Source organism: Xenopus laevis, chromosome 2S (assembly GCF_017654675.1).
Source record: "Xenopus laevis strain J_2021 chromosome 2S, Xenopus_laevis_v10.1, whole genome shotgun sequence".
In the NCBI taxonomy this organism is placed as follows: domain Eukaryota; kingdom Metazoa; phylum Chordata; class Amphibia; order Anura; family Pipidae; genus Xenopus; species Xenopus laevis.
Genome location: NC_054374.1, coordinates 47,412,953 through 47,430,927, shown reverse-complemented (window position 1 = coordinate 47,430,927; position 17,975 = coordinate 47,412,953). Strand labels below are relative to the sequence as shown.

The 17,975-nt window shown below is 38.8% G+C and overlaps 2 protein-coding genes across 3 annotated transcripts in view; one reads left to right on the top strand and one right to left on the bottom strand.

The window, feature by feature from the left end:
- Positions 1-52: 52 nt before the first annotated feature.
- slc35a5.S (solute carrier family 35 member A5 S homeolog) lies at positions 53-13,091 on the top strand. Of its 2 annotated transcripts, none has more exon segments than NM_001093676.1 (7): positions 53-133; positions 1,910-2,071; positions 2,860-2,958; positions 4,957-5,084; positions 5,802-5,869; positions 8,125-8,872; positions 11,691-13,091. In NM_001093676.1, coding segments are annotated over 6 exon segments (1,242 nt in total). In that variant the 5' UTR covers positions 53-133; positions 1,910-1,941; the 3' UTR covers positions 11,760-13,091.
- Positions 13,092-14,349: 1,258 nt separating this feature from the next.
- The window catches only part of LOC108709409 (coiled-coil domain-containing protein 80), a 52,229-nt gene continuing 48,603 nt past the window's right edge, over positions 14,350-17,975 (bottom strand). Inside the window, exons 8-9 of the mRNA XM_018249205.2 lie at positions 16,120-16,200; positions 14,350-15,498 (exon numbers count right to left, since the gene is read on the bottom strand). Coding sequence (XP_018104694.1) covers positions 15,149-15,498; positions 16,120-16,200 — 431 coding nt within the window. The 3' untranslated portion in view covers positions 14,350-15,148. The remainder of the gene's footprint in view (positions 15,499-16,119; positions 16,201-17,975) is intronic.

Here is a 17,975-nt window from a genome sequence, read left to right as displayed (position 1 = left end):
CTCCTTAGCGAACCCGGAAGAGTAGATTAGTGGGCGTAGCTGTGTTCTGTAATGTGGAGATTGTAGTGGCATGTTTACGAATCAATCGATGACGTGTCTCCCAGGTGCGAGCGCCGTTATAATAAACCCCAAGGTAAGAATTGCATTTTTCTTGAGGGTGTGTAGGGGGCTTTAACATGGACTTGATCGCTCGCAGCCCAACGTGCAGGAACTATACAGATCCATATTCACGGTACTGAAGTTGGTTTCTTATTCAGAAAGTGAATCGTTTCTAAGTTAAGCGGCAGCTGTTGACACAGGCATTAGCAGGCTTTGTGTTATGCACACATGAAATACGCGTTGCAGTGATATTGTATTTCATGCACTGCTGCTTCTGAATCCTGTAGCAGATGCCAGCTGAATAATGGCTTGACTTTTCCTACATTGTTTCAAGAGTCAGAACGAGGAGACAGAAATAGATTAACAAAATAATTATTTATCAGTTGCAGCTAAATTACAAATAACTTTAAAACTGCTTGATATTTTTAGTTTATGTTGGGAAGTGGTTTAGCATTCCAACACTTAAGCTGGCCACAGACGCAAACGAATCAATGTACGATCGGACTTCCCCATCTCCCGACCTGCCACTAACCATTCCGATCAAATAAAGTACAAAAGAACAGATCAGCCAATGTTCTGCCCCTGACAGCAATCGTACGAAAGTTATGTCCGACCAAAGCTAGTGACAGTCTCCCTCTGAAAATCATATGATCGGCAATACATGCAGAGATATTACCCGCAGCCGACAGAAATCTTTTAACCTGTCAGATTGACCAAACGACCGATCTCCGCCGGACAAAAAATGGCGGGACTCTCCACACAAGGTCCGAAAATCGTACGAATCCTAGATTCGTACGATCAGATCTTTGTGTCTATGGCCAGCTAGACCTGGCACTGGAGAGCAGTAAAGAGAAACTGTTTTGGAGGAAATTTCTAAGTGCGCAGCCACGTAGCTTTGGGCAATGTACAGCTCTCCCATCTATTGCACAACAATTCTCTACGTTCTAGAGACGATTAAAGGAGACATATAGGATAATTGAAAAAAAAAAACTAATTTTGTAGACAAATGTTTCACATTGTGCTAAAAATTAATATTATCTTTAAAACTAGCCCCTTTATTGGAGCTCCCCATAGATGGTTACTGGTCCCTGTTTCAAACGAGGGGTGGGGCGTGTCCTGACGGTCCTTGCCACAAGCACAATAGGAGAGGGACAGATAATCACAGCCCTGCAGTCACACAAGCAAAGACAGGCTTCAGTTCCCCATCAGGTCAGCCTAGCTGCTGATTGGTTCCTATCCTACAGTGCCGAGTGCTGCCTGCTCCTCTGCACAGCCTGGAAAAGAAGGCATCCGGAAGGGGAACAGATGGGTGGGACTAGTAGGTATTTTGCAGACATTTTCATTAAAGTCACAAACAGAACTTTTTTCAAGCACACTCCTGCTATATCGAAATGTGTCTAATGCACTGCTACGTTCTTGTTTTTAACATAAAATGTCTCCTTTAAAAGAGCAGTATAACTAAAAATTTTAAGTTTTTAAAAGCAATAAAAACGTAAGGTGATATTGCCCTGCACTTGTAGTAATTGTGTGTTTGTTTAAGAACAGCAACTATAGTTTAGGGCAGTGACACAGGGTGCTATTTGTTGCCCTTTTTTTGTTGTGGATAAACGCCAGAAACTCTTAAATCCCTTAATTGCTCAAAAATACATACAAAAGAGGATTGAAAACTACCCCTATGGCTACACAGCAGGTTAGCATCTCAGCGAGACCTTTGCCTGTTATGTGTTCAAATGGCAATGCAGTAGCATAAATTAATTTTATTTTCAGCACTCAAAACCCCTCATATTGTTTTTTTTCCTCCTTATTTCAGAACGCTGGAATGCGACATGTCAAATGATTGCCATGAGTTATAAATGCTGTTTAAACAGAGCATGGCTCTCCAGATCACATTTACATACATTCCTGCTTGGCTTTACCTTCGTCAGTCTTGGCTCAAGTCGTCTACTTCTTGTGAAGTTTTCTGCCAATGAAGGTTGGTTTGTTTGCCATAAGATATATTGGATCTAACTGTCAATGATTATCTGACACTCAACTCCTGCATGAAGATAGAATGAAGATGGATAGTGAAGATAAACTTGATTATTTCAGAAGCAATAGAAAACTTTTTATTTCAGTATGCTGAAGCTTATATTATATTTTCATTTTAACGATAGTTCCCCTTTAAGCCAAACGAAGATATAATTAAACCTTACTGGGAGCAAAATCTTTCTATTGGGTTTATTTAATGTTTACATGATTTTTTTAGTAGACTTAAAGAAAGAAGATCCAAATTACGTAAAGATTATCTGTACAACCCCAGATCCAGAGCATTCTGGATAACAGGTCCCATACCTGTATTATCATACTATATACACCATATATGTGGGTTAGATAGTGGATGGGTAATGCTGACTCACCTGTGCTATTTGGTAAATATTCAGAATAGACTCTTAGTTGATACAAATTATAAACTTGAGGAACTGTGCCACTGACATTTATAACAACTGGCACACAGTACTCATTAAAACAGATGACACCCCCCTAGTAGTATTGCTCTCTTGTTTTCACAAACAGGGTAGACATTACTCCTTCAATACATGCATCCTAGAAGGTCAATGATCTGTATAAAATATAGAAATGGCTGATTTTGCTGCACAGATTGCAGACTATTAAAGTTATTTAGAAATAACCCAATGGCACCTTTGACATTTCCAATAATTTTTCAGGGTTTATTTATAGTTATGATGTAAAGTCTTTCACTTATTTTAATTACTTTTACAGATAATAAATATGACTATGTTCCAGCCACAGTGAATGTTTGCGCAGAGGCTGTAAAGCTCCTGTTCTGTATGGCGATGTCTGTTAGGATAATTATGACGGGTAAGTGCATTCCATGTGCTCCCATTACTGCTACTACTAAAAATACTACATACTTTATAACATGTCATACATTCAAGTGCTGCTCCCGGTGCTTCTAGGAAGTAGGTTATATACTATTAGTCCTTTGATAATTAACAGAGGTTCACATTTTGTCCAGATAGCCACCTGTTGGTTAACCAGAGTTATAAACTGTAGATTGTAGTTTAGAGGGGTTGATCATCTTTAAAGTTACCTTCTATATGATGTAGAGAGTGATATTCTGAGACAAACTGCATTTGATCTTAAAGGAGAAGGAAAGCTACACAGGTATTTCATTGCCAATAGATTAGCTGCAATAGTGCAAGCTAGAATGCTATATTTATTCTGTAGAATGTGTTACCATACCTGAATAATCAGCTCTAGAAGCTCTCTGTTTAGAATAGCCACTGCCATATTATACATAGTTACATATAGTTACATAGTTAAATTGGGTTGAGTCCATCAAGTTCAACCCCTCCAAATGAAAACCCAGCATCCATACATACACCCATCCCTACTTTTAATTAAATTCTATATACCCATACCCATACTAACTATAGAGCTTAGTATCAGAATAGCCTTTGATATTATGTCTGTCCAAAAAATCATCCAAGCCATTCTTAAAGGCATTAACTGAATCAGCCATCACAACATCACCCGGCAGTGCATTCCACAACCTCACTGTCCTGACTGTGAAGAACCCCCTACGTTGCTTCAAATGAAAGTTATTTTCTTCTAGTCTAAAGGGGTGGCCTCTGGTACGGTCATCCACTTTATGGGTAAAAAGGTCCCCTGCCATTTGTCTATAATGTCCTCTAATGTACTTGTAAAGTGTAATCATGTCCCCTCGCAAGCGCCTTTTTTCCAGAGAAAACAACCCCAACTTTGACAGTCTACCCTCATAATTTAAGTCTTCCGTCCCTCTAACCAATTTAGTTGCACGTCTCTGCACTCTCTCCAGCTCATTTATATCCCTCTTAAGGACTGGAGTCCAAAATTGAACTGCATACTCCAGATGAGGCCTTACCAGGGACCTATAAAGAGGCATAATTATGTTTTCATCCCTTGAGTTAATGCCCTTTTTTATGCAAGACAGAACTTTATTTGCTTTAGTAGCCACAGAATGACACTGCCCAGAATTAGACAACGTGTTATCTACAAAGACCCCTAGATCCTTCTCATTTAAGGAAACTCCCAACACACTGCCATTTAGTGTATAACTTGCATTTATATTATTTTTGCCAAAGTGCATAACCTTGCATTTATCAACATTGAACCTCATTTTCCAGTTTGCTGCCCAGTTTTCCAGTTTAGACAAATCACTCTGCAAAGTGGCAGCATCCTGCATGGAACCTATAGTTCTGCACAATTTAGTATCATCTGCAAAAATAGAAACAGTACTTTCAATGCCCACCTCCAGGTCATTAATAAACAAGTTGAAAAGCAAGGGACCTAGTACAGAGCCATGCGGTACTCCACTAACAACACTGGTCCAATTAGAAAATGTTCCATTTACCACCACTCTTTGTAGTCTATCTTTTAGCCAGTTCTCTATCCAGGTACAAATACTATGTTCCAGGCCAACATTCCTTAATTTAACCAGTAACCTTTTGTGTGGCACTGTATCAAATGCTTTAGCAAAGTCTAAGTAAATCACATCCACTGCCATCCCAGAATCGAGGTCTCTACTTACATTCTCAGTCATAAAAAGAAATTAAGTTAGTCTGGCAAGATCTATTACACATAAAACCATGCTGGCACAAACTCATAGTATTATGATTTGCTATGAAGTCCAGTATCTTATCCTTTATTAACCCTTCGAAAAGCTTTCCTACCACTGACGTCAGACTAACTAATAAATCAGGATTGTATTAAAGCAACAGGACAGCTGGCAATATGCCACTGGCACGTGTAGTATATATTTTGTTTGTTTAATGCCATTGTGCAGTAAGTTACTATACTGTCCTTGTTTCCTTTCAGAAAGACGTTCATTTAGATGCCATGCATCGTTAAAGCATTTTTGTCAGTACATGAAATGGGCTGTTCCAGCATTTCTTTACTTTTTGGATAATTTGATAATCTTTTATGTTTTGGCTTACCTGCAACCAGTAAGTATGAAAACACATAAATGTGTAAAATTTTGAAAACCAGTTTTGTTACCTGTGCATTTGCACTGCTCCACCCGAAACTTTCCTGCATAAAGAACAGTGGCGTAACTACCGGGGGAGCAGGGGGTGCGATTGGACCAGGGCCTGCACCCCCTCAGGGCCCCCCGGCAGCTCGCGCGTCACTAATTCAGCTGGTTCCGGGCGTACGGAGGGGGGCGGGGGCACGTCCCGGGCCATGGCCCGCCCCCCTCTAGTTACGTTGCTGATAAAGAATAAATATTTAATTGTTACAAGCGTTTCAGTTTATATCATTATAAACATCTTTTGCAAATAATTATTGGTATAATACTCATTAGTATAATTATAATTAGTATTATTCTGTTGCTTTCTGTTCTTTGCACTGCTGGTTCTGACTCAAAACGTTTTGCTGAAGACCGTTCCAGTTCCCTTTTGCAAAATAGTATCAGACTCAGAATAAGCAGCGCAGAGAACAGAAAGATTTCTTCACTGAAAAATTCTTAACGTGTAACAGGAAGTTGCTTAGAATTAGATTGCTTTTCATAATGCAAAAAAAAAAATATACATGGGTGGAGTAGTCCTTTATTCCTATTAAAAAACATGTTTTTCCACAATACTCCTCTGATGTGCTTTAAATGTATGGCTGATTTCCAGGGAAATGACAAATAACCAGACTTTGTTCTGTTATCTTTTTTTTAGGCTATGGCTGTGTTGTTGTCCAATTTTGTTATCATTACTACAGCAGTTTTCTTCAGATTAATATTAAAGTAAGTACACCATGATTGGTGGCCTCTCAGGACAATGACACATGCATATTTGAGCAATCCTGCTATTTGAGTGTGTTTGCAAAGCTGCCAGTATTGTCTATGGCAGAGTATTTGATGGCATTTTGTAGCTGCGACAAAACCCTGATCGATAAATAGCAGCATATCTTTGCCCTTAAGCAGAGGCAGTTTGGGTATTAAATGGTTACTTCAAGGTCCGTGGCACCCACTACTTCCCCCTAACGTTTAGTAGAACTTTCTATTTATAACTGCCTGACCAGCTGGCATATTATGCTATGGAAAGCAAGCCTGTGTTTTTCTTATACCAGGAGAATTATATTCCCAGAATCTCTGTGTGTACCATTGCCTTAACAGTTGGCTCTGTTTTTGTCAGTGGATGCTCTGTTAATTAAACAAAAGTTTTGCAGTGGACTGCTCTACACTTCTATGTATGGGGCAGCACTGTTGCTCAATGGGTAGAACTTCTGCCTTGCAGCACTGGGATTCAATTCCAACTTGGAAGGAGTTTGTATTTTCTCCCAGAGTCTTTGTGGTATTATGCTCTTCACTTTGTTTTAGAGCATTGCGGTCTAACTTCTGGACAGAATTTGTCTGGCCTATGTGGTGGAGGGCTGCTAATGGAAGCTAGTGTTGACCACTCCCCCTTTTAAACCACACCACCTTTTAAAACATACCCTTAAATATACCATAAACATACCCTTAAATCCATATGGCGCCTTCTCCCTTGTGGATAACACAGCACCCCCAGCACATGATTAAACACCCTAGGGGCCCCTAACAACAATTTCCAAATGCTAACAAACCCTACCATGCTCCCATCTGACAGGATACAGAGTAGGGCAGGCAGAGTATGGCACACACAGGAAGCCTAGGGAAGGCAGAGTATGGCACACACAGGGACCATAGGGAAGGCAGAGTATGACACACACAGGGAGCATAGGGCAGGTAGAGTATGGCGCACACACAGGGAGCATAGGGCAGACAGAATAGAGCAGGAGACAGGGAAACCTATGAGGACTCTAAGATGGACAGTTCATACTGTGCTACATACAGTGACACAGTGCTGGTGCCCCTCCAGAAGTTTGTCTGATGTGTGAACAGTGGGGTCAGTTTCAGTCTGGATCTCAGGTGTGAACAGTACAGGGCTTTAGGGGCATGAACAATAGAGGTGATATTAGAGTGATGGAGATGTAAACAATGCAGGGGGCAGTTAATCTCAGTAGTGATACCTTTTTAAAGATTACACAAGGTAAAATAAGAAATCACAGCAAGCAGACTTTCATGTGGGGGGCCACACAAGGGGGACCAGTTGGACAGCCCAATTCACAAAATTATCTATGGCAGGTTTTCTGGCATTTTGTAGCTGCAACAAATAGCTCAGTGTGTCATTTCCCTAAAACTTCACATTTCAGAGTTCACTTATAAGATAAGATATTATTCCACCTTTGTCATCAGCAGAACAAACTCTTTCAGTCCCCTCTTTAACGAACAAAGGAAATGTCTTTATAACCACTAACTAGATCATGATGTCTGTGAAACCACAGCAACACCCACAACTCATCAGGTTGCAGTTTCAGCAATCTGGTTGCTAGGGTCCAAATTAATGTACAAAATGGGGTTGTGGAAGCACTCTAAAGGCTAAGTAATAGTATATTTAAGTATAATGGAAGTGCTAGTTTTAATGCACATTCCCTAGTCCCCTGTCTCAAAAGTAAGTTTACAAAACAGGGGTTTTTAGTTACAAAGTTATGATCATAAAGTTGAAAAGCCACCATACCATGTCAAGGTAAACCCCATATGGCGGTCCCTAACTTGTTTGCCTTTCGGCCATAGTATAAAAAGTCTTACTTCTCTGCATAGTTGCATTATCCGTAAATCAGTGTATGTTGAACCTTGGTTTCAGTGTGAAGGATCTATCTTCCCCCACCAGTAATTACCCTAGTAACTATGCATTGATTTGAATAAGAGACTGGAATATGAATGTAGTGGTGGGGGCCTGAATAGAAAGCTGGGTATAAAAAGTAACTAAAAAGCCAGCAGATCATTTGTTTTTAGATGGGATCAATAAACCCACTTGAAAGATAGTTAGAAGGCAAATAATTAAAAAACAAATACAAAGTGAAGGCCAGTTTCTCCCATCTAGATTATTTGCAAACTCAAGCTTTTTTTTGTTTCCTGCCTCAATTTAAAAACATTCTGTAAACTGCTATTTAATTAAAGTGTTTTTCTCTTACTAGACGACAGCTGTCCTGTGTTCAGTGGGCTTCTCTAGTGATATTGTTCCTGTCCATTATGGGGCTCACTTCACAAAATGACACTGCTCATCACGAAGTATCGGTCGATGTTCATCACCACCTTTTTCACTCCGCCCCCTCAAACAGCTGCACTTACCTAAATAAGCCAGACACAGAAGCCCATACTGTCAGCCTGAAAGCAATAGCCAACTTTCAGTTTCTCCACCTCGGCCTGGGCCACTTCCTGATCCTGCTGCAGTGTGTTATTTCCGCACTGGCAAATATCTACAATGAAAAAATTTTGAAGGAAGGAGAACAGATGTCAGAAAGCATCTTTATACAAAACAGCAAACTGTATGTCTTTGGAGTTTTCTTCAACGGCCTCACCCTGGTTCTTCACGATGAATACTTTAGCAAAATCAAATCCTGTGGATTTTTTTATGGTCACAATGGATTTTCTGTTGCCCTTATTTTTACGACGGCCTTTGTTGGACTGTCCGTGGCTTTTATATTGAAATTCAGAGACAACATGTTTCACGTGCTCACAGCGCAGATAACGACTGTGATCATTACCATTGTATCCTACTTTGTGTTCAGTTTTAAGCCTTCCCTGGACTTCTTTCTGGAAGCACCTGTAGTCCTGCTTTCTATATTTATTTATAATGCAAGCAGAATAACAGAGTCCAGCGGTACCACAAAACGAGAGAAACTCAAAATAATAAATGGAGATGTATGGGAACGCTCAAATGGGGTAAGGATTTAGAAATAACAATTTTTTTTATAATCATATAATGTCTTTTTAGGGGGATACTGTCATGGGAAAAATGTTTTTTGTTAATGCATCAGTTAATAGTGCTGATCCAGCAGAATTCTGCACTGGAATCCATTTCTCAAAACAGCAAAAAGATTTTTCTATATTTAATTTTGAAATCTGACCTGGGGCTAGACATATTGTCAGTTTCCCATGTACCCTCAGTCATGTGACTTGTGCTCTGTGAAGGTATTTGTATTACCCAGACCTTGTTTATAAAGCACAACTCAGAGAGAAGGCTATTCAAATAAGTGAGGTCATTTATTAGACAAAGAAAAACAAGACAAGAGTTTTGCCTAGAAAAAAATCACACCACAGTATAATAATAAAGTGTGACAGGAGAACTCCCCAAAGATACTCCTCTTACAACAAGCTTTTATACCTTTTTACAGAGAATTTACCATAAGAGCAAAGGGTACACGGATATACCATACATGGTCAAAAGCCCTCCTTCTATATTAGAAAGCATGTAAGCTTACTATAGTAAATATTGCAATACCTGTTACACCATTTTATGGTTCCCTGATAAACCATAAAATCTTAATCTGCTAGTTTGAGACAGGATGGGTGTTTGCAGTTCTGAAGCATCAAAAAATGTGAATTGTTGTGGAACAAATCCAGGGCAGCAAACTCGACTGCAATATTCTTTATTGGGAAGCAGAGTTACACAACATGTTTCGGGCTATGCCCTTTGTCAAGTGTAAAGGAACATTCAAAAAACCAACATTTAAAACCTCATGTGACTAGTCCAGTGCATCATGGGTAATTAACCAATTAGTATACCCCAGTTCTGAAGCAACACTTCTGTATCTAACTGCTGTTTGACTTCTGTCTGCAAAGTCTTGACCTTTGGTCAGCATGCCATTGTATGATTACCTGAGACCACCATCTGTCCCCCCTTTCACCTATCTGCCTTGAGTTCAGCTTCTGGATATCAGAGTGGGGCTCTTAAGAGTTGATATTTGATTCATATTATTGTACCCTGTATACCAGCTGTTACCTGTCTCCGATAGGATGTTCTAATTATTTTATTGTCAATATCATTATTTTATTGTCATCTGATAAACTTCAGTCACTATTTACTGCTGTACTGCAAGTTGAAGTCATATCACTTTTTTTTTTAAATGGGGGTCGCTGACCCTGGCAAACAAAATACTGTTGCTTTGTAAGGCTTTTTTGTTGCTACAAGTAGAACCCTCATTTTGCAATTTTCAGGGGGAACAGAAAAAATTGTGTAAAATCCAGGAAAACGTTGGTGGGGCCATAAAAGAAATTGTTATGAATACAAAGACACCTGTTTTCTGAATTTTAAACTTGTATTTTTCTATTTAGGCCTTCTCCAGGCTTTCACTGCCACAACCACTGCCTGGTTGCTGGAATAAATTGAAATCCCAAACTGGAGAGCTATTGAACAATAAGCTACATAATTCATAAAACAATTAAAAATAAACACCAACTGCAGTTAATTCAAAGACAAACAATCCCTTTAAATGCGCTTTAAAACCTTTTTTGCCTGTTGTTTAATTAGGAAGTAAGTGTGGTTTTTGTCACTTCTTGCACTAAACAGGGCAAAAACTGAAATCAAAAGTAAATACTTTACTAAATACACTGAAACCTCAATTTTATATACCATAATTTCACACTGTATTTTTGTTGTCCCGCCAATATATATATATATATATATATATATATATATATATATATATATATATATATATATGTATATGTATATAATATGCATGATACACTTCCCAGATTTGACACAATTTTTTTGGTCCTCTGCAAAACTTAAAATGGGGGTTCTACTGTATTCCAACACATAAGCATTTCTTTTTGCAGCACTGACAGTATAAATCTACAAACCAGTAAACCAGTGACTGGGTCAGTCAGTGGGGGTATATTGTTTAAAGGGGCATTAGGCCCCTCTGTGCTTTATTGGCTTCTCCTCTATCAGACAAGTACTTTACCCTAGGCCCCCCTCAAACCAAATAATTGCAGACCGACTATACCACCCGGTTTGCCGTAGTTGCATTTAAAAAAAGCAGTGCAGTAGGTTGTTAAGCACCATCTTGTGCTGCTCAAATTTTCAAATATTTCCCAGCAATCTCCATCAGGAGCATGACTTTTCAAGCTGATTCATCCCAGACTGCGCATGCTCCTGATAAGCAATTTCTAGGGAGAGGTCAGGACAACACGAGGCACAAGATGGCATCTGCTAATCCCACTTTGATTCCTTTCTTTTAATCACAGGGTTGCAAATCTGCATGGGATCAAATCTGTATGGGATTCTGTATGGTAGCTTAAACTTCTACAATTAGTTTTTCATGCATATGAGAGTATAGCATAATAGTATAATAGACTTACTGTAAATACAGTCATGGGACCTGTTATCCAGAATGCTGGGGACCTGGGGTTTTCTGAATATATTTTCCGATATTTCCATAATTTGGATCTTCATACCTTAAGTCTACTAAAAAAAACATTTAAACATTACACAAATCCAGTAGGCTGGTTTTGCTTCCAATAAGGATAAATTATATCTTAGTTGGGATCAAGTACAAGGTACTGTTTTATTATTACAGAGAAAAGGGAAATCCTTTTGAAAAATTTGGATAAAATGGAATCTATGGGAGACGGCCTTTTCGTAATTCAGAGCTTTCTGGGTTTCCGGATAATGGATCCCATACCTGTAGTTGGAAAGAAAAAGATGAAGGAATAGTCTTCTAAACAGAATTATATCATTTTGCTCCCATTATAGGACGGTCAGGAGCTTGAGAAACTGACTGCAGCAAATGAAGACTCTGAGACGGATGAAGAAATCTTCTAGCAAATCAGAAACATGTACTGATGTCAAGCACCTTGAAAAACCAGTGGAACTTTAGTACAAGCATGAGCAGTTTTAAATTATGCCATTTTTGCCACACAGGACCACTAAATGAGAAACACTTCCATTATGATACTGATTAAGGCTCCACATTTGGGAGCGCTTACCACTTGGACTTTCAGCACTGGAGGAACCGCCAGAACAATAGTGGAAATCAATATTTTTTTAACAACCTCTTTTCTTTCCGGCAATCTCTCTTGAAAAAGATTGGTATTGGGATATTGTTTGTGCTAGATGAACTCCTATCACAAATGTGCCTTAGACTTGAATATTTTTTGTATTTCTAAAATAGGTCATCCTGCGACATTAAACCTGAAAAGAAACTTATTCTACATCCTAGAAAATGCATCTCTTTCTGGTTTGTGTCTGTGCGTTTGTATACACGCTATGAAAAATGTAGAGAGAGACAAGATGGTGGCTTCGTACTGCAGATCTTAATTATACACTTCATATCCTTTATTAGCTTTAATTAGACAAGCCATTAATTATGCCACCTTTTCCACACTAAAACAGATGGGCTGCTGATAATCTACCTAGTTGTGACTGTTAGGGTCTGGCCACATGAACAGATTTGGGGAGATTAATCACCCCAGCGACAAATCTCCTCTTTTTCGGGGCGCCAATCTCCCCGAATTGCCTTCCCCCTGCCCCCCTCGCCTGGGGGAAGGCACACGTGGCGCTTCGAAAACGAAGCTCCGTGTGTGGCTTCCCCCAGTCGATTTTCATTTTAGCCGGCAGAGGGCAGGGGGAAGGCAGAAATCATAAATTTAAACTTACTAGTCACTGGATCCTGTTTTGCTTTAAAGGAAAACTATACCCCAAAAATGAATACTTAAGCAATATATAGTTTATTTCAAATTAAGTGGCATATTAATGAATCTTACCAAACTGGAATATATATTTAAATGGGTGGTTCACCTTAAAGTAAACTTTTAATATGTGATAAAATGGCCAATTCTAAGCAACTGTTCCATTGGTTTTCATTATTTATTTTTTATAGTTTTATAATTATTTGCCTCTTTCTAGCTGACCCCTTCTAAAAAGCAAATGCTCTGTAAGACTACACACATATTACTGCTACTTTGTATTGCTCATCTTTCTAGTAAGGTCCTCTCCTATCCATATTCCAGTCTCTAATGCAAATCAATGCATGGTTGCTAGGGTAACTTGGACCCTAGCTACCAGATTGTTTCTAATGCAAATTGAAGAGCTGCTAAATAAAAATCTAAATAACTCAAAAACCTTCAATAATAAAATATGAAAACAAAATGCAAATTGTCTCCGTATATCACTCTCTATGTCATACTAAAAGTTGAGTCAAAGGTGAACAACCCCTTTAAAGGAGAAGGAAAGCTATGGAGGCATTTTATTGCCAATGGGTTACCTGCAATAGTGCAAGCTAGAATGCTGTATTTATTCTGTAGAATATTTTACCATACCTGAGTAAAAAGCTCTAGAAGCTCTCTGTTTAGGATAGCAGCTGCAGTATTAGCTTGGTGTGACATCACTTCTTGACGGAGTCTCTCCCTGCTCACTTTTAGCTCCGGGCTCAGATTACAGCAGAGAAGGGAGGGTGGGGGAAGAGGAGCAAACTGAGCATGCTCACGCCCGGGGAAGGAGGTTTACGCTGAAGGCAGGAAGTCTGATACAGAAGCCCATGTGTATACAATAGAAGGAAAGAAATGCAGTGTTTCTTTTGACAGAGGACTCAGAGCAGCACTACTTTGAGGGTTTACTGGTATATTTAGGTGGACCTTTCTGGTAAGGCTTACTTGGTTTTAACCTTTCCTTCTCCTTTAAGTAAATATGGTCCTTTAACATCTCTTGCCTTGAGCCACCATTTTGTAATGGTCTGTGTGCTCCATAAGAGATTACCTGACCAGAAATACTACAACTCTAACTGTAACAGGAAGAAGTGTGTGAGCAAAAGACAACTTTTTTTGTACCTGTGAGCCACATTCAAATGTACAAAAAATTGGAGAACTACACAAGCATGCAAAAAGTTCCTGGGATGCAAGTTATGGGCTGTGATTGAATATTGGTAGTCCCTATGTAGAATGACAGCCTACAGGGGGTTCTGACTGACCGTACGTCTGCTTTTATGCAACCAAAACTTGCCTCAAAGCCTGGAATTAAAAAATAAGCATCAGCTTTAAGGCCACAGGGAGCAACATCTAAGGGGTTGGTGAGCAGCATGTTACACTGGTTGAGGATCGCAGTTCTAAGCCTAGGATTCTTAACCAGTGGCTCGTCTTACTCTACAGAGAGGGTCAACATAATCCCTCTGAATATGGTCACATTTTTTCATCTTAAATATTAAAGGAGCACTAAGGCCTCCACGTTATTTCTTACTAGTTCTTCTGCTACTGAAATGATCAATTGATCTATCTATACAAATATGAGTAAGGGTTGAGATGTCTTTGAAAGAGGACAAAGGAATCAATTGGATTTTTTAATTCCTTAGATAGGAGTGCTCCTATGTGCCGTGTTTTATAATGTCATACAGTATGTATTCAAGAAACAGCACCAAACATAGCTTTACATTTCTTGTTTTATTAAATAAACAAGACATTGTCCATGGTTAACACTGAAGATCTGCTGATGCTTTATTGGACAAAAATATATGAATAGCATAAAGTGTGTCTTGGAGGCCAATTAGACCAACAATAATCGTAACATTTTTGGCTGTTTAGAACCAGTTACTAAGCCTCGATATAGGAATGCTCTCTTTCCCCTCACATGAGTTTATCTGTTCTCAGCTACCTTTGCCATTTGTGCAAAACTTAGTTAATGCCCCTGTGCCAAAATTAAGATTCAGGCACTCAAACTATTACTGTAACAATTCTCCTGCTGGTACAATTATAGATAATGCAGCTTTGCAAGATGTGCACATGTAAAGTTCTCACATTTAACAATGAAATGTAGACATTTGTTTTACAAAAATGACATTGTTAAAACACATGCAAGAAAAATTGTTGCACACAAAACACTTTCTTGAACAAGCTATGGACCAGAAGAACCCATATCTGCATTTGTAAAATAACACTGTATGTATGACTACCTCCACGGATGTGTTTGTGATGCTGTGTGTATCCAAGTGTTTTTCCCATAAATACACATCAAAATATATTCATATATAAAGAGTAAAGTAGCCTAAACTACATGATATACTGCCATTAACAATGGAAAATGGTTCGAATCAGTTTCTTTAAAAAAAATCTACAAAATATGTTTTTTTACAGCTGTGCTACTGAAAGAGCAATTGTATTGTAATTTACACTTCTAGATCCTTTTTTTGAAACTCCTTTTCTCCTTTCCATACATGATTTTGGTTAGTCTTGATATCTGTGATAGTATCCTTCATGGTGTTGATGATCGTCCTGATAGCCTTCCTCATACCCCTGATGAGGGTAACCATGGTAGCCATATCCACCATACTCATCCTCTGGGCAGCGCATACCCAATGATTGCTGAATGGCCATTTCTTGTCTCCGGAGTTGCATGGAGTCTATTAAATCGTACACAATGGCCATGGACCACATTGGAGAAGGGTACCATGACTTCACATTGCCATCTTTGCCAACAAGTAACATGGAGAAATATTCAGGGCTGACTTGAAAGTAGTTTCGTATGTCTTTCACCAAATTAAAAGAAAGATCTTCCCTTTCAACACTGGAGCTTCCTGGAGTGGAAGAAAAATGAAATTATTGTATTATTTAAAATAGATTTTAAAAGCAAAGATGCTGTTTTGGCTTTTCTTGAAGAGTAAACGTCTCCGCCACCCTTCAGGAATGCTACATATAAAAGTAATTATGGTAATGGACTCTGGGGCCACATTAGCCACTGATTCTTTACAAATACAGGTATGGGATCTGTTATCCGTAAGCCCATTATCCAGAAAGCTCAGAATTATGGGAAGGTTGGCTCCCCCCAGATCACATTTTAAACTAATAATTCTTATTTTTAGAAATAATTTACTTTTTTCTCTGTAATAATAAAACAGTGTCTTGTATTTGATCCCAACTAAGATATCATTAATCTTTATTGGATGCAAATCAATCCTATTGGATTTATTTTTTTTAGTAGACAAAGATCCAAGTTGTGTAAAAATCTCTTATCTGGAGACCCTAGGTCCTGAGCATTCTGGACAACAGGGTCCCATACCTGTATAATGATTCCTTAACAGCAGATCAATGTGGCACCATCAGCAACCATTTTTTAACATTAGCTTTGTTAATATACTGTATAAATTTCATTATAGTTTCCATAGGTAAAATTAGAAGAACAACTAAAATACACTTACCATTAATAGGGTAGAGTTCAAATACACCGTTCCCATCAACTCCCAAGCCAACCATTTTTAGCACTGCAAGGTGACGAAGTCCTAGTATAAGGTTTAAAAAGACAAATGTTACAGATAAATAAAATGCACATTGCAGAATTAGCTACAGTTGTCTTCATGTGAATGCTGCACATTTAATAAATTATATTTTAACACAGTTCTCAAATTAAAAAAACACGATAAAAAGTGAAAGTAAAGCAATATAATTAACCCACACCTCTCTACAGGCTAATTATATTAATTGCATATTTTATAATATTAATTGCATATGTTTATTATTTTACACAGCTTTACAGAGATGCTCCTTAAAATTGCAGGTATTTTCCTGCCACTAGGTGGAGACACAGAACACATGCTGGATAAACTATAGAGGTTCTCAATTGGTATGCTTATTGATTTTTCCAAAATATGCATGATATGCAGCCAAAACTACTACAGGCCTTTTCAGTAAAATTATTCTTCTATCCCCTTCTCATTCCCCTTTATTACAGCAATGCAAATCATTGCTTCACAGTAATTTAGAACAGCAATTATACAGTAATTAAAAAACTTATAAAAACTTGATAGGAGAGCCCTGCTAACAAGAGCTTTCACTCTAAAGGGATGGTTTACCAGAACCCTACATATACTACTAAACTCACACCACTGCCGGTAGTCTGCGGCAACATCTGGAGGGCCACCATTTGCCAGTTGTGACAAAAGTAACTCCTCAGTGACTTCAAACATCCTTATAATCTACAGCAGGGGGTCTATAATTTTGGGTTCAGTAATCCAGATAGTTTTAGAATATAAATGCTGTTTTCTTTAATATGCAGCAGCGCACTGAATACTGTGTGTTCAAGTTTGCAACTGCTGAAACCTGTATCCTAAAATGCTGCAATTCTGCAATATTCATTCCTCCTGTATTATACTAGTTATCCAGCACCATATCATGGCTTTGATAATATAAACAGTGCTACAAAACACTAGAGATTTGTCTGCTTGGTTCTGACTCCAAAAACCTACTTGTTTTAACAGAAATTTCTCTTTCTTTTCCAGTAGTAACGTGTATGAGAAAACATGTGGTTCATGGAGTCATGATTTTGGAGGCCAAGAAAAATTAGCAGTCATCCAAAAATTACATCAATTGTTGGTGCTTGGTACTTGAGTAAATCCCTTGTTAATGCAGAAAAGCCATACATATCCTGTAAAATATATGCTTATAAACAGTGCTTAGTGATGTCACTTATGTCTCATGACAAAAGTGACACCTTTCAAACATGTATTAGAAATAATGTACACACTTATGGGGTGCCGTTTATCCCAAACACATTCTGTATACAAAACTATCCCTAATACACAGAATTAATGTCTCTCATGTTATATAAGTATTTGTGATCATACACAGAGAAAAAAAATATACAAACGACTTATTTCTATTAACCCTTTGCCTGCCAAGCACGTACACCGTACGTTCTGGCAGGCAAGGGCTTTAACTGCCAAGCACGTACATTGTACGTTCTTGCAGTTTTACATGCTGTACTCTGCATCAGCGGCTTTAGCCGCCTCTGCAGAGGTTTAGCAGCATTGACAGCCCCCTGGGCAACGAGGCTGGGGGGCTGTCATGTCGGTCCTGCGACAGGATTGTCGCAGGGCCGACCTAAAAGAGGCAGACACAGCAAATCGCGTGTCTGCCTTGCTGCTCTGCTTCCTCCTGCTCACCTCGTGTTCCAGCGACGCCCACATACTTCCTGCTTGCTGTGAATCTGCAGATCTGCTTCTCTCTCTTCTCCAGCTCTTAGATCAGCCAAAAACGGTAAGTGGCCTTTATTTTACAC

Excerpts from the sequence above, each read along its gene's own strand:
- slc35a5.S (XM_018248347.2), top strand. The coding sequence starts at position 1,933 with ATGATTGCCATGAGTTATAAATGCTGTTTAAACAGAGCATGGCTCTCC. Across the intron at positions 5,870-8,124 it reads TTCTTCAGATTAATATTAAA|ACGACAGCTGTCCTGTGTTC; the intron begins GTAAGTACACCA and ends TTCTCTTACTAG. Across the intron at positions 8,873-11,690 it reads TATGGGAACGCTCAAATGGG|GACGGTCAGGAGCTTGAGAA; the intron begins GTAAGGATTTAG and ends CTCCCATTATAG.